The 23,571-nt window shown below is 37.3% G+C and overlaps 1 protein-coding gene across 1 annotated transcript in view; it reads right to left on the bottom strand.

Moving 5' to 3' along the window:
- Nucleotides 1-23,571, bottom strand: part of LOC132556272 (potassium voltage-gated channel protein Shab-like) — a 224,527-nt gene that overhangs the window by 195,688 nt on the left and 5,268 nt on the right. Inside the window, exon 2 of the mRNA XM_060220664.1 lies at nucleotides 1,284-2,722. Within this exon, the coding sequence (XP_060076647.1) occupies nucleotides 1,284-1,381 (98 nt within the window). The 5' untranslated portion in view covers nucleotides 1,382-2,722. The remainder of the gene's footprint in view (nucleotides 1-1,283; nucleotides 2,723-23,571) is intronic.

Raw genomic sequence — 23,571 nt, forward strand, 5'->3', positions numbered from 1 at the left:
TCGAAGATGTTTTTGCACAGTAAACAATACGTCGTAAAGTGTTTAACGGCCAGACGTAACGCTAGCAATGTGTGTTACAGAGTGAACCATGCTCTACTCTCAATTGTTAGCATAAACTCGTCAATTTTAAAATAATTTGTATCCAGGTCACTTAACCAATACATCATCGGCGCTAGGACAGACAAACCATTCATCTAAGGAAAATCGTTCTTGCTCTGTCGTCATGAACTCCAGGAAAAAGAAAACAGCAAACTTAACTTTCCTTTTCCAACAATTTGAACCCGTGCTTTTTTTTCTTTTAAAATTTGTATGATCTGTAACTTCTAGTTTAATACCTCTCTGTGGCTCTTTGAGTTTCCCCAGATTGTCTATCCTACAGAGAAAAGTTCAGGCTGTCTTCAAATTGAACTAAGAGATGTACCTTCTAGTAGATTATTAATACTATTTCCTGCCAATACTTGATACTATGTAGTATTCACGACAACATTTTACCTCACAGTGACAGCGTACATTTGTGTGTAACACTAATCATAGTGGTAATGTGGAGTATTTACAGGGAATTAAGACTGAAATGGCACACAAAGGATGTTTGATCAACAACGTTTATCATCACCATTCCAGACTTTTTAATTAAACATTGTAGTGTTAAATCCCAATGTGCAATTAAGACTTTAAAAAGCACGAACTGATTAAGTATAATGGATAAGAGGACTTTTCGGTTAATGTAAGGCCTCTAAAAGGAGACATTTTCAATGTATAACTTCACCCGAGAGGAGAACCTATCAGATTGGTACAATTGTGATTCTATAAGTCTTCCTCTCATCATCGTACAACGGGTACTTTGGTATCGTTACCTGGTATACATCCTAGGGCCCTCCATCACCTGATCTGGTGGTTATACACAATCATTTACATGGAAATAAAAACTACAAAACGAAAACAAATATCATAGATGAGGTAATTATTGAAATCAACCCTCAGCGAGTGTACCCACTAGCTTTGCCTTCAGAGTACTGGTGTCGATAACATTAATATTGATTGTCAGGGTTTTTAAAACTCAGCCTGACATTTTGCTACAACATAAAAACCTCATAGAAAATATAAAAAAATCCAATCAGAGACCCAAATTTATGTCTTTGGGGACAAAACAATTATTCATAAACCATTACACAAAAGTTAGTAGGAACCTGCATAAACAATGAATTGATGCTTATCATATTTATCCTGAATACAACAAATAGTTGTAACATGATCCTAATTAATTAACAACCTTAAGTACTCACCTGTAATTTTCATTGATCGCCAGGGACCTCCTCCTGTGCTCGGATATTATCCGTAAGTTCTCGAGAAGCATTGCCTGGGTTTTATCAGGGTGTTTCATACTGAATGACCAGCGGTCAAATAACTAAAACAATCATCCAGAAGACTAGACGCAGAGAATATTTCCCAAGTATATAGAGCACGTGTCGGCTTCAATGTATATAAAAACTAAACAACGTATGTTCTATAGAATTCCCATGGAATCTAAAGAAACTGTCATTGTATTCCTTTCGTAAGTATAACTGTGTTTTTTGTTTTTTTTGTTTTCAGTGACCGCTTAACGCCAGAATATGATATTCACATGTTTGAAAATCGTTTACATCCCTACCGCGCAGTGGTGAAAACCGAACGACCACGGAACAACATCATTTCACGTATATGGTCAGTCACTTAATGAACGAGAATTTACATCCCAAAGAGCACCGGCACACAAGTATCACCTTATAGCAAGCTGCTGGGTACTCGACAGTTCAATACACAACACACTAATGACCCAGTAATATGTATTGCTGACAGATATCCACAACCGGATAGACAGCGGTCAATCAGAGACGTCCATCATTACCACCACTGGAAAAGTGCAGCTTATGCGGAAGACTGCTGAGTAAAGCCCCCTAGGCTTGTGTGAGCTGTTGACAATGATGGTATAACGACGCTCAAGAGATTATCTAAACGCGAACGCGAAACACACCATTCAATCAACGGCAGTATCGAAAATATATGACTTTATTAAACTTATATTCATACCTGAGTGAATTTCAAGGAGATCTGCAATGAAAATTGTGCAGGGCCATTTGCTTGCCAAGCTTAATCACTGTATAGAAGCCATCATTTTGCTCATTTAATCAATTCCACATATTGCTGTGAGCGAACCTCGTGTGTCTTGGCAACATCGCCATTATATTAAGAGTTCTTCTATTCACCAGAATGATGCCATGTGTTTACGATGTAAAACTCGGAATATGTCTCACCAGGGGACATGTTGTTGATCCGTTGGCTATCCGAAGAGAACAAACCACCTGCAATCAGCGCAAACATTGATCTGAGAAATGACACGGTGTTACATAAGTGGGCTCGGAGATACAACTGCTCCTTTCAAACAGATATTCAGATTATACCATAGAGGGAGAACATCGGAGGAATAATCATAATAGTTCTTGTCGTCTGCTTCGCCTATTGTTTTGTGTGCTGTCCACCTAACATTGTCGTCTGCTTCGCCTATTGTTTTGTGTGCTGTCCACCTAATATCTGTCAGTGCCACCTTCTAATCCGTTCGCTATCACAGCTTCAGATGAGACTTGCGGGCTATGATACAGCCCACGTGCCCTTACATGACTGATAAGCATCTGAAACTATATGGGACCATTGGTGAAAGATGTCGTCTGCTTCACTTGCCAGGCACCTGTAGAGATAATAAAATGACTTGTTATTGATTCGTAGGGACTTTTATGTAACATCTTGCTAAATATCCGCATTTTAAAAAAAGTAATATTTTAATACATTTGTTTTTAAATTGTGATATTTCCAGACCGATTGCAAAGATGAAAGCGCAGGGGATATGAATGAATACAAATAACATTAAATATTCTTTTTGAATATTGTATACAGTGTTAAAATCATACCTAACACTTTACTGAATGTTATCGCATACGAGAGACAAAACAACACTACAATAAATAGGATTCCCATTTACACAAATTTGATTTACAAAAAGGTACTTACTACACATTTATAACCAGAATGAAGTAAAGTACTGTATGTAATCACTTTGTAGATGACGAAAAACATTTCACACAAATAAAATTTTACATTGATTACATTCACAAACAACCGCAAACTATCGCTACATATGCAGCTAATATTTCAGTACATAGTATACCAAATAACAAAGTAAAACACAATGAATTTCGTTTTGGATCTATCCGTCCACGTATCAATACTTCTTTAATTCTGAATACTGAGAGCACTACGTGTACAGTGCTCATTTTTTGTTTTTAAGAATACTATTCGTTTAACGTATTCTGTACAACGCGAAGATACTTAATAATCTTTTCCGTTCCCGAGATATGGAGTAAACCTGAAAAGCAGAAGCAGGTTCAGAAAATAAGGACTACCTTAGTTTATATATTACTCAATATCTAAAACTAACGTATTGGTTAACCGAAATTCTCTAGTTCTCCGTCTGGATTTACAAAACGGAAGAGTACCTGTATCTGAAGAGACCTCACAACGGAAAAAACACTATGCAGTTTTATTCTCTTATTTTGCATTTATCACTTAATGTACATCTTAATTCATTTTTGAATGATATTTTGAAATGGGTATCGAGTGTCTTTGTCTAGTAAGCAACAATCAACAAACTGAGACGTAAACTACAGACATAGAGACACAATGTAATAACAGGACAAATAAAGAAACAACTTTTAAAGGAAAGGTGAACAGAACAGAAAAAGACGAAAGACAGAAACTAAGTAAACCTCGCGTTGGAAATAAAAAAAACAAACATACAGAAGAGACTTCACAACGGAATACAAAAATACAAACCAAGGAGACCTTGAAACGGAATACAAAAATACAAACCAAGGAGACCTTGAAACGGAATACAAAAATACAAACCAAGGAGACCTTGAAACGGAATACAAAAATACGAACCAAGGAGACCTTGAAACGGAAATAAAAAATAGAAATCGAAGAGACCAAAGAGACCATATAATGATGGTAAGATACAAATCAGGGAAGTCACACAACGGAAACAAAACCACCATAAAAACACAACAGAAACAAAACCACCATAAAAACACAACAGACGACAAAACCACCATAAAAACACAACAGACGACAAAACCACCATAAAAACACAACAGACGACAACACCACCATAAAAACACAACAAACGACAACACCACCATAAAAACACAACAGACGACAAAACCACCACAAAAACACAACAGACGACAAAACCACCACAAAAACACAACAGACGACAAAACCATCATAAAAACACAACAGACGACAACACCACCATAAAAACACAACAGACGACAAAACCACCACAAAAACACAACAGACGACAAAACCACCATAAAACACAACAGACGACAAAACCACCATAAAACACAACAGACGACAACACCACCATAAAAACACAACAGACGACAAAACCACCATAAAACACAACAGACGACAAAACCACCACAAAAACACAACAGACGACAAAACCATCATAAAAACACAACAGACGACAAAACCACCATAAAAACACAACAGACGACAACACCACCATAAAACACAACAGACGACAAAACCACCATAAAACACAACAGACGACAAAACCACCACAAAAACACAACAGACGACAACACCACCATAAAAACACAACAGACGACAAAACCATCATAAAAACACAACAGACGACAAAACCATCATAAAAACACAACAGACGACAAAACCATCATAAAAACACAACAGACGACAAAACCATCATAAAAACACAACAGACGACAAAACCACCATAAAAACACAACAGACGACAACACCACCATAAAACACAACAGACGACAAAACCACCATAAAACACAACAGACGACAAAACCACCACAAAAACACAACAGACGACAACACCACCATAAAAACACAACAGACGACAAAACCATCATAAAAACACAACAGACGACAAAACCATCATAAAAACACAACAGACGACAAAACCATCATAAAAACACAACAGACGACAAAACCATCATAAAAACACAACAGACGACAAAACCACCATAAAAACACAACAGACGACAAAACCACCATAAAAACACAACAGACGACAAAACCACCATAAAAACACAACAGACGACAAAACCACCATAAAAACACAACAGACGACAAAACCACCATAAAAACACAACAGACGACAAAACCACCATAAAAACACAACAGACGACAAAACCACCATAAAAACACAACAGACGACAAAACACCGGACAGATCAAAGAACACATGTAAAACAGGAAAGAGATCACAATTAAAACCATCAGGAGGAAGAAATAAGTGACATCGGGATCACAGCGAAACAAGAGACGACCAAAAAATGCCCCATCCAAGGAAGCTTAAATGATAGGTTTTCCCCCATGGACTCCGGGGCGAGGGACAACGGCAAACGCTGTTTTGATACCTCTGTGTGGTTTTCATATTAGTGACCAAGTTTGATTTTATCGACCTGACGATTCTTGGGTCGAGGATGAAAATGTGAAAAGTTTATAGACGTTGGTCGTCCAGATGACGTGTTGATGACTCGTGGAAGGAGGTTCAAAGGGTCCATACTGGTATAAAAAAGTTGATAAAAGTTACAAATACGAAGTGACACTTGATTCTTTTGTCAGTATTATGGGATCTGCCCAAGAATTTCCGTACCCTCCTCTCGAATCCTGTAGGCTAAGCGGTACTTCCAGACCTGGAGGCTAAGCGGTACTTCCAGGCCTGGAGGCTAAGCGGTGCTTCCAGACCTGGAGGCTAAGCTGTACTTCCAGACCTGGAGGCTAAGCGGTACTTCCAGACCTGAAGGCTAAGCGGTACTTCCAGGCCTGGAGGTTAAGCGGTACTTCCAAACCTGGAGGCTAAGCGGTACCTCCAGACCTGGAGGCTAAGCTGTACTTCCAGCGACGGATATTTATGCCAATTTGATCCATATCTCGATCATTTCATCATTGATTTTTCTTGGACGATACACCGCCAAAAACTAGTGGTGACCTCAAAACCAAAATACGAACATGTCAATATAATCATAATCCAAACTCAAATTCAAAACAACTAGGGCAAAATATGAACGAAAGAAATATTTACACCGATACTTCTGATAAAACGGAGAGAATAAGATCAGATGTTCCGGAAGAGTAAGCGTCTTCTGTTTCAATAACGACACCCACTATGTAAATCTTAATCAATATAAGTAAATAATGTCATGCTCTCAAATGGAACCAGCTGGCAAATTAACGAGCATCAAACACATGCAGCTTCATATCGCATACAAAAATAAAATAGAAACCATGTGTTGTGGTTTTGTCAGTTGACGAAATCTTGCAACAAAACTTTAATGATAATAACAGACCCTAGAATATTGAATCAACTGTGACATGTAAATATCGTAGAATCTGTGGATAGGTCATATGTCTTGTGCGCCTGAAGTTGGTTCCCAATCCCTCGTTCCTAGTTTCGTTTTGCCTTCAACGGAACTAGGAACTGGGGACCAAGTTTAGGCGCCCACATGTCTTCACAAAATTCAGAAAAAGGTGATAGTAAAAAACTAAAGTCTGTAGATAAATATTGTTTCCACAATCTGGTACCGTCTGTAGATAAATATTGTTTCCTACAATCTGATACCGTCTGTAGATAAATATTGTTAACTACAATCTGATACCGTCTGTATATAGATATTGTTTCCTACAATCTGGTACCGTCTGTAGATAAATATTGTTTACTACAATCTGGTACAGTCTGTAGATGAATATTGTTACCGTTGATCTGGTACCGTCTGTAGATGAATATTGTTATCGTTGATCTGGTACCGTCTGTAGGTCATTAATCTGGCAGATAATACATTTTTTGTACATCGGCATTAGGCATCGAGAACTTATAAACTGACTCCACATAACAATCAATGTTTTTATCGTTTTTAATCAGGATTCGTTTTGGTAGCACAGACATCAAGTGCTAATTTCCGTCACGCACATACAAAAAACGACAGGATCATCATGAATGAGAACATACTCTTAATCCACACTCAAATTCACTAAAACATGGTCAAAATATGATAAAAAGAAAGATTTACACGGAAACTCAGGAATAATTACAATGAGAATAAAACCAGGTGTTTCGGAAAAGTTAGCGTCTTACCGGCATATAAATCTTTGTCAATCCGAGTAATAATGTCATGTTCTAAATGAGAACAAAGTATACAACAACGGAACCAACAGGCAAATCAGCATCAAACACGCCCAGCTTTCTATCGTACACAAAATAGAATATGTCTCAATGAGATCACTATGGTGACCATACATGTAAAATTTCCCCATGATTTTCATCAGTCTGCCTCTTTTGAAATCCTGTGTTTTCCGTAATTTGAAAACTTTTTGCACGAAAATCGTAATAAATGGAACAGACCCTTGAATATCGAATCAGCTATGATATGTTAATTCAATAGGTTTCAGAAACAGGAATGTTGCAATGCAGAAAGGTAAAATTTACAATAGGAAAATTGAAATCATCACCCTTATCATGCAACTTGGTGGAAAGCTGTCCATGTTGGTTTCGTTGTTGGAAAAGATCGAGATAAACGGCTGATGTCGTGTCCTTGATTTCCAACCAAAGCCAATACAAAGCGGTTGTTAGCATAAGCAGTTCTCAAACACAGTCTGGCTGATTCGAGATAAAATCAAACACACTATCGTCTCCCGCTTGCTTTTCTCTGTGACATAATACTTTTATATAAATTCCTTTGAGTGGGATAAAGCTTCATTTCTAGGTCGTTATAGATTCGATCCCAAGTGAAGCTATATTTAGAAAATTATCAAATCATCGATATTTCATTATCGATTATTTGTTAAGAACTACAGAAATTACTCTACCTGAATTATAAATACATCGCCTTTTTTTTCGAGTCACATTTACTTTTGATTGGGGTTATATAACCATTTATTGGCGCATTCGTTTTACACTGTACCGTTAGATTACTGCTGTAGATAGACGGGCTTCATTTCAGAACGTGCCCGCATTCATTCAGAATTCCAGTTTTTCAGCTTCGCAATAATGAATTTTCTTGTTCTCCTTTGATGGTACTCATCGACATATTGCAAATGTCCCGATCACGCCATCGATGTGTGATTAACTCAATCCAGGTTTACAGTAAATGCGCATCTGCTTAATTTAATAGGTTATACAAATCGATTTGCCGGAAGTTGGAACACTTTGACAAGAGGAGCATCATGTTAACGTGAAACGGGCATGTATGACGAGACTTCCGGTTCATATGACAGTATAGACTAAACTATTAACACGCAAGTATTGAATTGTGACGTCGAATTAAAATGTGATTACAAAAACAAAACCAATCACAGTCAACAATCCGAATTTTGTTTTAGATATGATAGGTAAATAGGAATGCTTGCAACGGGGCCATTTCACTATCCAGGGGATCATTTAAATGGTCGCTTGGAGTGAACCAATCAAATACGTCCATTGAAAAGTGAAATCGTCCCGCCCCTATTTTGGTAATGTGAACAACTTTGATGGACGATTTGGAGTTTTTGTACGTGTATATGTAATTGGAAAATGTCACCTGAAAGCGAAACGGCGTTGTCACATGACACCAGCCTTCTTTGACCTGAATTTCAGATGACAGGCATTAAGGAAATCGCCAGTCTTCTTTCTCATTCAGTGACAGAAATGTGTGCAAATGTGATCTATTGTATTTGAAGTTGTGGTTTTATTTGTTAATTATGGTGTAAACACAGAACAGTGTATAGACATTTCTGAGGGTGTTTCTCTCCGGTGTTGGTTTACTAGATTTACTACATAACCCCCTCCCCCCAACCTCTGTTACATCGTGCTATGATCTAATGCACGTGGATATGTATAAACTGTTTTCTATTATGTAACCTTCCCTACTAGTTATCATATTACTCTGTTGCCTCTCATTATATACGTATTAACTCTCATCGAATTATCTAGTGGATCGAACATCTATATTGATTAGAAGTCGAGTTTGCAGTCCGTTTTGAACATGTTTTTTCATGCTACTCCTTTGAAAATTCATTAAAAGTACTGTTCTTCAGCATTTAAAGAGAACTAAAGACTATATCATTTTATTATCATGTTTATGAAAGCTTCTAAAAGAAATGCCAGGATTCTCCCCTCTATTGGTCCCCATGGGGACCGTTGCTGGCGTCCGGGTCTCATCACAATTGTCTCGTCACGGCCACATTGACAAAGACAGACCAGACAGCTACGGTAGCTGTGTACCAATAATAGCCAGAGTTTATGTCCACACAGCCTGACAACAGACAGGTACAACACTGCTTGATTGTTATGTTTCGCCCTTAATTAAATTTGTCTTATACCGAACACATATCATTTACAATAAATTTAATAATATATATATATATATTAAAAAAGGGGGGATCGAAAAGGTTTTCATCTTTCAATTTCGGACCATTTAATCATCAATCATCGGTATTTAACATACACCATCAGTAATACACATACACCATAAGTAATACACATACGTCATCAGTAATACACAAACACCATCAGTAATACAATACACCATCAGTAATACACATACACCATCAGTTATACACATACACCATCAGTAATACACATACACCATCAGTAATACAATACACCATCAGTAATACACATACACCATCAGTAATACCATACACCATCAGTAATACACATACACCATCAGTAATACAATACACTATCAGTAATACCCTACACCATCAGTAATACCATACACCATCAGTAATACCCTACACCATCAGTAATACCATACACCATCAGTAATACACATACACCATCTGTAATACCATACACCATCAGTAATACACATACACCATCAGTAATACAATACACCATCAGTAATACACATACACCATCAGTTATACACATACACCATCAGTAATACAATACACCATCAGTAATACACATACACCATCAGTAATACCATACACCATCAGTAATACCATACACCATCAGTAATACACATACACCATCAGTAATACAATACACTATCAGTAATACCCTACACCATCAGTAATACCATACACCATCAGTAATACAATACACCATCAGTAATACCCTACACCATCAGTAATACCATACACCATCAGTAATACACATACACCATCTGTAATACCATACACCATCAGTAATACACATACACAATCAGTAATACCATACACCATCAGTAATACACATACACCATCTGTAATACCATACACCATCAGTAATACACATACACAATCAGTAATACCATACACCATCAGTAATACACATACGCCATCAGTAATACCATACACCATCAGTAATACACATACACCATCAGTAATACACATACACCCTCAGTAATACACATACACCATCAGTAATACACCACATACACCATCAGTAATACCATACACCATCAGTAATACACATACACCCTCAGTAATACACATACACCATCAATAATACACCACATGCACCATCAGTAATACACATACACCATCAGTAATACACCACATGCACCATCAGTAATACACATACGCCATCAGTAATACCATACACCATCAGTAATACACATACACCATCAGTAATACACATACACCCTCAGTAATACACATACACCATCAGTAATACACCACATACACCATCAGTAATACCATACACCATCAGTAATACACATACACCCTCAGTAATACACATACACCATCAATAATACACATACACCATCAGTAATACACATACACCATCAGTAATACACCACATGCACCATCAGTAATACTCCACATACACCCTCAGTAATACACATACACCCTCAGTAATACACATACACCATCAATAATACACATACACCATCAGTAATACACCACATGCACCATCAGTAATACACCACATACACCATCAGTAACACACATACACCATCAGTAATACACATACACCATCAGTAATACAATACACCATCAGTAATACACATACACCATCAGTAATACCATACACCATCAGTAATACACATACACCATCAGAAATACACATACACCATCTGTAATACCATACACCATCAGTAATACACATACACCATCAGTAATACACATACACCATCAGTAATACACATACACCATCAGTAATACCATACACCATCAGTAATACACATACACCATCTGTAATACACATACACCATCAGTAATACACATACACCATCAGTAATACACATACACCATCAGTAATACCATACACCATCAGTAATACACATACACCATCTGTAATACACATACACCATCAGTCATACACATACACCATCAGTAATACACATACACCATCAGTAATACCATACACCATCAGTAATACACATACACCATCAGTTATAACGGCATTTCGTGTGAAGGGGCCACACAGGAGAAAAACCCAATAATATTTTAGCTTAAGACCTCCATGTAATGGTCACTTTTTGAGTTTTTGAAAAGCTTTTGATATATGCCGAGATTAAACGTTTATAAAAATAATCCATGGGATTATCGATTATGGTCTTATCTAAATGCTATGATATGTTGTGTAGGCGTAGAGTTAGGCCGAGCTATCGATTTTGGGTGTCATTACATCACACAAGTGTTTGCATCCTGGCTTGCTTACTTGACCTTTCAAACGCACCAAAGACTTTGAGTAGATGTAGATACAGACTGCAGTGACACATATCGTCAGTTATCGATCTACTTTAGATATCTACAAACATTATTTGTATCATACAAAGCAATCACTCAACTTGGGTTACAAATTGGATTGGAAATCATTCTACGATGTTATACCTTTTTGTTTTTGTTTTTTTTTGCAGTTACGAACCTCTATGTCCAGGGGAAGAAACAAACAAATAAACAAATAAATGAATAAAAATAAAATGAAATAAAAACCAACCCTGTGTACTACTAGATATAATACTTTACTATTGGTCGCCTCGGGAGCGTGCAGTAGGTTTTTTTATGTTGAAAGAAGCTGGAGTTTTGAGGAAGGATTCCAAGTTATTCGGGGGCAAACTTTATTAATCTTGATCCCGAAAGAACCTTAGTAATCTTGGTGAAAATTGATTACAGCGAAATATTTTACGGAACTTTTTTTTTCTCTGGACACCAAGACATTTCTTCCAAGACCAACTTTTGCTTAGAAACAAAGTTTATATTGAATATTTTCTCTAAAACTTAAAGTCCATTCAATGAAATAATTTTTCACGTGTGGAAATTTAGCAAACATAGTTGGTTGAAATCAGAAAGATGTAGGGTTTAAGGTCACAAGAACATACAAAACGCGCTAATCAAGAGTTTACTTACATCTTACAGGCTGTCATACGGACATATGCAACACTAGCTATTTACACTAGTTTTCTTATCTGGCATATATATACTCGGCGCCAATGAAAACGCAACACTAAAATTTTGGACATAATATATTCTTCACAACAAGGATTAGATTCTTATTCTGCTGTATTTAGCCATTACACAATGCACTACAAAACTAACGAAATAATGGTCGAGTAATATCAACTCCTTGTCGTACCACAGGGCATTGTCGTAAAAGCATGAGTTTGCACGTCGGCGCTCTAAAGTGCGTTATATCCTTGCTCAGTCACTACTAGTGAACACTGTAGTTACAGGCAGACATTTTTCCGTCATCAATTTTTTAAATTGTCATCATTATTTGCTACAAATGCCTCGACTGACAGACAATGAAAGACACGAAGCTCGGGGTATGCTGGCAGGAGGGCTTTCTCAGAGGGAAGTTGCCAGGAGAATGGATTGTTCTGCTTCCACAATTAATCGACTGGCAGAACGAGTGCGACAAACCGGATCCGTGAGAGATCGACCTCGTCCGGGGCGACAGAGAGTGACGACGCCAAACCAGGACCGTTACATTCGACTAAGTCACCTGCGAGATCGTTTTCAAACCGCGACAAGAACGGCTAGACAGACGACAGGAAGTCATGGCAGACGTTTGTCAGCTAGTACTGTGCGCCGTCGCCTTCGCACAGCCGGATTGGCGTCGCGCCGTCCATTTAGAGGAAACGAATTGATTCAAATTCGCCGTCAAAATCGTCTAAATTGGACAAGACAGCGCCGAGGATGGACCCAACGTCGGTGGGCTGGCGTCCTGTTCACCGACGAATCGAGATTCCGCCTCAGAGGAAATGACGGCAGAATTCGAGTGTGGCGACGTCGAGGTGAAACGTTTTTGGACTGCTGTGTAACGGAAACGGATAGTTGGGGCGGGGGCAGTATGATGGTGTGGGGAGGTATCTCTTTTGCATACCGTACCCCTCTAGTAATTATTGACGGCAATCTAACAGCACAGTGCTACATCAACGAGGTCTTAACTCCTGCTGTTGTTCCATTCTTTGCTGGACACCCAAACGTAGCGTTATTACAACAGGACAATGCACGACCACATACCGCTCGTATCACTACAGACTACCTTCAACATCAGAACATCGCAACCCTTCCGTGGCCCGCGTTTTCCCCGGATCTTAGTCCGATCGAGCATCTTTGGGACCAATTGGGTAGGGCTGTGAGAGAGCGACCACAACAGCCCCAGACGCGTTGGCAGCTTGAAATCGCTCTTCAGGAAGAGTGGAGGAACATTCCTCAAATCAAAATTCAACGCCTTATTCGGTCAATGCCTCGAAGATGCCGCGCTTGTGTCGCTGCAAATGGTGGCCACAGTAGATATTGAACGTGGTAATTTTGATTTTGGGGGTATGGACATTAGTCAACGGAAATCAAAGTATTCCCATGATGTAGTGCTGATTGCATTGAGTGAATTTTGTTATGGACATAATCAACTTTTAGGTATTTTATTAAATATTGTATTCAAAACTATAACTGGTAAATTTTGACAGTAATTTAAAGGTGTTGCGTTTTCATTGACGCCGAGTATATATATATCACAAAACGACTAGGATTTAATGTAAGTTACAAACATAGGCCAACATTTTACGGTAGAATGGGAACTGGTGGCAAATTTTAAAGATAGTAATGTCTAACCAAAAAGATTTTTTTTTTCAAATATTTGGGAGAAATGATGTTGATTAATGATAAAAAACAAATTAAAGGAATATATTCTGTGATGGAATCCAGTTTAATAACAGATAAAGATATTGCCGGTTACAAGGCGCATGAACGAAGCTTTTTAGCGGTAATATGTACAGGAACATTTCGTTCACATCCAGAACGAGATCCAAGCATTTGATTCATCTTAGAAAAATTCTCCCGGAATTGAAAGACTTGGAGCATCCGGAAGTTAAAGGCAAGGAGCATAGGTGCTGTGCATTTTATCCGTAAATGAAGTTAAAGGAGAAATACAATTACAGCATTTTAGTTTTATCTGATTTGTTTATTTTATCAGAATAATTTTGTTGTAAATATATTAATGCAAAAGGGATTGGGCAACAGTCAAAGCCAATGAAAACCCACTCCTTAGATAATCAAACACTACACATGTCAACTTAGTTTTGAAAGTGAACAAGCTTTGTTTGGCTTACTTTTGGTTTTAATTAAACTTAAAAATGACTTTACACAAATGAAATTGGCGTTGAATTACAATTTCTTAACTCCTCCAAGCACGCCAACCAATATGACGTCACATCATAAACACATGCGCACAAAACGTCACCATCACAATAATTGATTGATCACTCGCTGGAGAGCCAAAGTTTCTTAATTACTTGAAGCAGTAACCAGTTAACCGAATTTTATAGGTGGTTTATGTTCTTGATACTTTCAACTGAGAATGTCATTGTGACATGTAAGCTTCGCTCTTTCCAGCAATCAGATTAGGGGACAGGTATTGTAATACACTTTAATCACCATCAAGGGACTGTCAATACTTTAACTTGTCAGACTATCGTTGGCGAAGGCCTGGGGAATCGATGCCGTTCAAGGTACAGACTAAAATAAAGTTGCTCACTCCAGAGTTTTGGAATCAGAAGTAAATCAAAATCCTCAAAATATAAAAAAAATCAATTGCATTCTTGCGGGTTATCCACTTCTCTGTTATAGTATAATATCACAGATTTATTCCTTGTTTAAGGCAGGAAAATCGACAGTTTCTTATCCGAGTAACACCGGATACTCGCATCATCAATACTGTTTCTTATCCGAGTAACACCGGATACTCGCGTCATCAATACAGTTTCTTATCCGAGTAACACCGGATACTCGCGTCATCAATACTGTTTCTTATCCGAGTAACACCGGATACTCGCGTCATCAATACTGTTTCTTATCCGAGTAACATCGGATACTCGCGTCATCAATACAGTTTCTTATCCGAGTAATACCGGATACTCGCGTCATCAATACAGTTTCTTATCCGAGTAACACCGGATACTCGCGTCATCAATACAGTTTCTTATCCGAATAACACCGGATACTCGCGTCATCAATACTGTTTCTTATCCGAGTAACACCGGATACTCGCGTCATCAATACTGTTTTTTATCCGAGTAACACCGGATACTCGCGTCATCAATACAGTTTCTTATCCGAGTAACACCGGATACTCGCGTCATCAATACAGTTTCTTATCCGAATAACAACGGTTACTCGCGTCACCAATACAGTTTCTTATCCGAGTAACACCGAATACTCGCGTCATCACTACAGTTTCTTATCCGAGTAACACCGGATACTCGCGTCATCAATACAGTTTCTTATCCGAATAACAACGGTTACTCGCGTCACCAATACAGTTTCTTATCCGAGTAACACCGGATACTCGCGTCATCACTACTGTTTCTTATCCGAGTAACAACAAAAACTCGCATTACCCTTACATCTTATCTGAGTGACAGAGGATACACGCGTTATCCGTAAAGCTTCTCATACAAGTAATGCCAGATACAAGTGTTATCCATAAAGCTTCTCATCCGAGTAACGCCGGATACACGCGCTATCAGTACAGTTTCTCATCCAAGTAATGCCGGATACACGTGTTATTCATACAGTTTCTCATCCGTGTAAAGCCAGATTAACGTGTTATCCATACAGCTTCTCATCCGAGTAACGCCGGATACACGCGCTATCAGTACAGTTTCTCATCCGAGTAATGCCGGATACACGTGTTATTCATACAGTTTCTCATCCGTGTAACGCCAGATACACGTGTTATCCATACAGTTTCTCATCCGAGTAACGCCAGATACAAGTGTTATCCATAGAGCTTCTCATCCGAGTAACGCCGGATACACGCGCTATCAGTACAGCTTCTCATCCGAGTAACGCCAGATACACGTGCTATCAGTACAGCTTCTCATCCGAGTAACGCCAGATACACGTGCTATCAGTACAGCTTCTCATCCGAGTAACGCCAGATACACGTGTTATCCATAGAGCTTCTCATCCGAGTAACGCCGGATACACGCGCTATCAGTACAGCTTCTCATCCGAGTAACGCCAGATACACGTGTTATCCATAGAGCTTCTCATCCGAGTAACGCCATATACCCGTGTTGCCCCTTCCGTGACTCATCCAAGTAACACTGGATACTTGCGTTTCAACACTACTACTGTTTCTCATTCGGGTATCCCTGTATTCTCAGGCAGTCTCCAATTCTTCTCATTGGAATCAAATTATTTCTGATGGACTTGCAAAACAGGGCGTGGGTGTAGCTTCTTGTCAATCCCTGATGCACTATATACAGATTTTATTTCTTTGCTTCCAGGATTATTTGGTGCTGAAATAAAACTGTTTATCATATCAGCCCTGTGCTAATGTCTAATTTATATGTTTTATGAATATTTTAACATTTGCTTTGCGCTGATCTCTGAAGTACTAGATTTTGGTTCCAAGTATCGGTGAATAGACTTGACGCAAAACGTTGCATGATGAAGTGTACTGCTGTACAATGTGTGATTCGTTGATTGCCACGTCTATATATAACTTAATGATGTCACCATTCATTAAAGGGCACGTGTACAATTTTGTGATGAGACAGCGCTTTGTATGGAATATAAACAAGGTTTTATGAATCATTTAAAAGCAGCTGTATTGTCATTCATCGACTCTCATTTAAACTGAATTATGGCAGAGCTAACAAACGTGACAAGACATTTGGTGACAAGGTTTATATAATCTAGAGTTTGTGGAACCCTTCCTTCATTGAATATTGTATTTATTGAGTTCCTAATTCGTTCATGGTGTTTTGTTTTTCGTAGTTAATCCTTTCGGATAATCTCTGGTAATCCCTGGAAGTGTGGGTTGATGGGATTATTACACTTGTAAGCTCGTGTAGCTGATTCGTGCAAGGAGGAGGGGAATTAATTCTGTATCTTTCTGTTAAAAGGTTATTTTCACGAATGATTTAATACTAATCTAAGTTTGTGGTTGTTATAGACGATTTAAGGCAGGCTGCACATTAATGTGCGATAAGTATTGTTAATTTATTCATAAACCAATGTGCGAACTTTACCCACAGAGTACTAATAAAAATCTGTGTGCGGCACGCAATATTATTTTGAAATCATTTACATGTATTAAGTTGATATACAAAGCCATTTTCTGCGGATAGAGTAAAATATTCTACATCTATGCATTTCATTGAAATGATTGCAAGTTGAATAATTCATCAATTCCAAAATTTTCAAGATATATAAAAATGTTTACCGTTTCAAATGGTCGACAGCCTATTTATCTTTTCGGTACTTAAAATGCATGGAACTTTCTACATATATATATATATATAATAGATACATCAGTATTATCATTTAGAGTGAGCTGTGGACTTACAAGATTTAAATAAATCTCGTATATTCATCATTGATTTACCTCTCTGTACAGAATGAGATTTTGGTAGTTCTATTTATATAAGTTTCTAAAATTGTCGTGGATTAAAAAAAATGCCTTGATTTTCTAACGCTTGTATTGAATGTGTATTCCGATATATCAGACAGCCGAGATAAACTTATATATCTGTATAGGGCATTGCCACTCTACTAACCGGGGGACTGAATAATATGTTGTGGTTTTAAACAGTTAAAAAAATTCTGTCTTTAGGTACATCACCATCCGAGATTTTATCGTCGAATAACACCCAATCGACATTTAAGTAGAAAATCACCAAATACAATATTATGTAGAAAATCACCGAATCCTAATAAATGTAGGTTATCAACCAATCAATATCATATACAAAGTAAGTATAAAAGTAAGGAATCTAGTCTTGAGCATATTGATTTTTCCCGATGAATTTGATTGAAATGAAATAACTATAAAAAAAAACAATTGAAAGAACGGAGATGAATTTTACATCACGTGTCGAAAAGAAGATTTCTTTCCAATAAATAAAATTGCAATTTTGAAATATTTAACGTTATCAGTTTTGATTTCATTTTAACATCGACCAGTAAAGTCTGAAGAATATATCAGAATAACTCATAGATTAAATAAGAAAAATCGACTTAATGTCCACAACTAAAGCTAGACCGGATTTGTCAGTTAACCTTTTGCACTTGTAAATTTTCAAATTGTATTTGTTCGAATTCAACCATATCTTCGTTCATAAATCTCATGTGAAATGGGAAACGACTATAATATTCTGTTTATCACACACATTCGTGAAAACATTTTATTAAACATTTTCAAAACCTAATAATCTCACTCCACTTCTCCTCTTTCCATATCGTTTTCTTTGGTGACGTTAAACGTACATGATGTCATAAAGTTATGACGTCACAATGATGAAAACGACGAGATTCTACAGCCAATCACAACTCCCATTATTTCATATTACACGTGTTAAAATGTTTGTTAAAATTCAATAAATTGTGATGTGTGAATGTTGTGAGTTTAGTGTTAACATCCTCCATGTATCAGTAATAGTGAGACACCTTCTTCAAGTGACCTACTTTGTATTGAATGGATCACAGTTATGGGTCGGACAGTCCTTGGCACCTTGGACCAATTGACAGAAATTTAAAAGATGGACGAATGACCATTTCATCGAGAGGTACATGTTTAGAAAGATTGCACAGCCTAAGAAGTTACTCGATACAAATACCAGAACCATCAAAACTGACCAATCCAGAACAAGGAAATCTTTAAAAATTTAATACATAGTAAAATTCAAAATGTTGCCAATTCTATTTCATTTTTAAGAAAATGTTTTACCTAATCATCTGTTAGACTTAAAAGTCTCATTAAACCGACGATTTACCACAGTGGGATTCTTACACATTTAATCAAAAGGAATCCACAGAACCTGCACATGCCCTGTGTATTGGACGAAATAGGAGTACGAACATATCAGTTGTAATAAAGCAGACATCTTATAACATTAAATGTTAGAGAGAACGGTGTGTAGTTTGTTGTCGTGCTGATAACCTTTGTGTGTACCTGACAGGTACGTTACTCGCTGCACTTAAAGCAATAAATAGCTGCTTTCCAATATCATACATATATATTGGCACAGGATTACCGACAATAAATCACTTCAGCATCATGGTAGGAACATTTCCCGTGTTTTATAGTGGCGAGCTTTCTATTGTTGTTCTTGCCTTCTTGGCCTGAAATCAACAAATATTGGTACAAACTGGTAAACCTAACTTGTGACCAGAACTTGTGACCTTTACTATAGAATACTGGTAAACCTAACTTGTAACCAGAACTTGTGACCTTTACTATAGAATACTGGTAAACCTAACTTGTGACCAGAACTTGTGACCTCTACTATAGAATACTGGTAAATCTAATTTTTGACATAGGTTGATGAATTCTGGTAAACCTAACTTGTGACCAGAACTTTTTATAGAATACTGATCAAACTGACTTGTGACATAAGTTAATGAATACTGGTAAACCTAACTTGTGACCAGAACTTGTGACCTTTACTATAGAATACTGGTAAACCTAACTTGTGACCAGAACTTGTGACCTCTACTATAGAATACTGGTAAATCTAATTTTTGACATAAGTTGATGAATTCTGGTAAACCTAACTTGTGCCCAGAACTTGTGACCTGAACTATAGAATACTGATCAAACTGACTTGTGACATAAGTTAATGAATACTGGTAAACCTAACTTGTGACCAGAACTTGTGACCTTTGCTATAGAATACTGGTAAACATAACTTGTGACTAGAACTTGTGACCTTTACTATAGAATACTGGTAAACCTAACTTGTAACCAGAACTTGTGACCTTTACTATAGAATACTGGTAAACCTAACTTGTAACCAGAACTTGTGACCTTTACTATAGAATACTGGTAAATCTAACTTGTGACCAGAACTTGTGACCTCTACTATAGAATACTGGTAAATCTAATTTTTGACATAAGTTGATGAATTCTGGTAAACCTAACTTGTGACCAGAACTTGTGACCTTTACTATAGAATACTGGTAAACCTAACTTGTGACCAGAACTTGTGACCTCTACTATAGAATACTGGTAAATCTAATTTTTGACATAAGTTGATGAATTCTGGTAAACCTAACTTGTGACCAGAACTTGTGACCTGAACTATAGAATACTGATCAAACTGACTTGTGACATAAGTTAATGAATACTGGTAAACCTAACTTGTGACCAGAACTTGTGACCTTTGCTATAGAATACTGGTAAACATAACTTGTGACTAGAACTTGTGACCTTTACTATAGAATACTGGTAAACCTAACTTGTAACCAGAACTTGTGACCTTTACTATAGAATACTGGTAAACCTAACTTGTAACCAGAACTTGTGACCTTTACTATAGAATACTGGTAAATCTAACTTGTGACCAGAACTTGTGACCTCTACTATAGAATACTGGTAAATCTAATTTTTGACATAAGTTGATGAATTCTGGTAAACCTAACTTGTGACCAGAACTTGTGACCTTTACTATAGAATACTGGTAAACCTAACTTGTGACCAGAACTTGTGACCTCTACTATAGAATACTGGTAAATCTAATTTTTGACATAAGTTGATGAATTCTGGTAAACCTAACTTGTGACCAGAACTTGTGACCTGAACTATAGAATACTGATCAAACTGACTTGTGACATAAGTTAATGAATACTGGTAAACCTAACTTATGACCAGAACTTGTGACCTTTGCTATAGAATACTGGTAAACATAACTTGTGACTAGAACTTGTGACCTTTACTATAGAATACTGGTAAACCTAACTTGTAACCAGAACTTGTGACCTTTACTATAGAATACTGGTAAACCTAACTTGTGACCAGAACTTGTGACCTGAACTGTAGAATACTGGTAAACTTAACTTGTGACCTTAGTTGTTGATAAGGGTGATTTGTGACATGAATTGTAGAATGTTGATATACTTGATCTGTGACCTAATTCGTTGAATACTGATCAAACTGACTTGTGGCCTGAACTATAGAATACTGATCAAACTGACTTGTGGCCTGAACTATAGAATACTGATCAAACTGACTTGTGGCCTGAACTATAGAATACTGATAAAACTGACTTGTGACCTCAACTATAGAATACTGATCAAACTGACTTGTGGCCTGAACTATAGAATACTGATCAAACTGACTTGTGGCCTGAACTATAGAATACTGATCAAACTGACTTGTGGCCTGATCTATAGAATACTGATCAAACTGACTTGTGACCTCAACTATAGAATACTGATAAAACGTACTTGTAACAAGCAAAAGCTTCGGACCAGTTAAAGCGACACAGATGCAACATCTCTAATTAGTTGTTTTATATCAAAACATTTTTTATAGTAACCTTACCTAACGTTTCATCACGTTGTCTCCCTTAGCAACACTTTTTTTTATCTCCTAGTAACCCTACCCAACATTTCATCACATTGTCTCCTTTAGCAACACTTTTTTTTATCTCCTAGTAACCCTATACAACATTTCATCACATTGTCTCCCTTAGCAACACTTTTTATCTCCTAGTAACCCTACCCAACATTTCATCACACTATCTCCTTAAGCAGCACTTTTTATCTCCTAGTAACCCTACCCAACATTTCATCACACTATCTCCTTAAGCAACACTTTTTATCTCCTAGTAACCCTACCCAACATTTCATCACATTGTCTCCCTTAGCAACACTTTTTATCTCCCAGTAACCCTACCAAACATTTCATCACATTGTCTCCCTTAGCAACACATTTTATCTCCTAGTAACCCTACCAAACATTTCATCACGTTGTCGCCCTTACCAACACTTTTTATCTCCCAGTAACCCTACCCATCGCTTTGTCTCATTGTCTCGATAAACAATACATTAAGCACTTGTTTACTAAGACAAATTACAATATCTGAACGGACCCTAATTTCATGTGTAATGTGTACTTTGTAAGTATATAAAAGATTAGTTATATAGTCAATATGTATAAGGTAATTGGCATTCTGTAATGTACAAATAATTTGCTCTGGCATTTTGATAATTTGATAAATACGACAATATGGTTATAGTAAGCATCCAATCCGAGATTGTTTTTCAAGGTTGTTGATTTACATTCAGTGAAGACATATCGATTGTTCTGCGCATTATCAGAAAACCAAAACAAACCAAGCAATTCCTCCTTGATTACTAACGAAGAAAATATATTCGGCTGGTATTATTGATGTTTCTAAAGGATTTCTTATCGATACGTACCTTTATTGGACACGTGACCTGAACTCTAATCAATAGAGTCACTCCATTTGATAAATGATATGTAACTGACGACGATAAAACACAAATCACACTTGAGTACTTCCTCATTCAGCCAGTGCTGCCCTAGTATAGCAACAGATCATGTTCAAATGGTTCGCCTACGGCTGGTTCATTAAAGTAGCGGCTAGGTATAGTCCAGCCTCACTGAGCCACAGCGGTCAAACTGCTTCACTAATGACGAGTACGCGCGATCGGTTTAGTCTTGGCTGACCGGATATGGATGGCACGCGCAACTGGCGATAATTGGCATTGATGACATCAAAAGTGATGAATGTGAACTAAGACGAAGAAACAGAGGAAATACTTAGGGTTAGTAATACAGATCACCTCTTAAATGTGGATGGCAATATCTGTACGAAATTACCTAACCTGGCATTTGATTTTGTAGAAGTCAATCACTGTAGGTGAATATTCTAGCTAAGTCGCAAGGGCGTTTCCTGCAAGTTCACCATCCGAAGTTTTTTTATATACATGTGTATAACTTGTAATGGTTTCAAAGAATAAAAAGGTTAGAATCTATGTAGAGATGCTACTTCGCTTGATACATGTTAAAATAAGACACCCACTGGCTTTCCATTGGCGCAATATCTACTTTCCGAAGCCGACAGGAAATTGAATAGTGTATTGTTTGTGCTTATAAACTGCCTGCCAACTGAATAGTAACCCTGTTGCTGTAGTTTTATTGAATTTGTTGAGTTTGGTGATATTACTTTGAAATGGAGATATCTGCAGATTGATAGATCTTAAACGCGATTCATATAAGTGGGCGAGAGAAAACATTAGGTTGTTTAAATATTATATAATTTGTCACTTTATGATG

The sequence above is a fragment of the Ylistrum balloti genome, unplaced genomic scaffold (genome assembly GCF_031769215.1).
Source record: "Ylistrum balloti isolate Yb309-2 unplaced genomic scaffold, AGI_CSIRO_Ybal_v1 Utg369650, whole genome shotgun sequence".
NCBI classification, from domain to species: domain Eukaryota; kingdom Metazoa; phylum Mollusca; class Bivalvia; order Pectinida; family Pectinidae; genus Ylistrum; species Ylistrum balloti.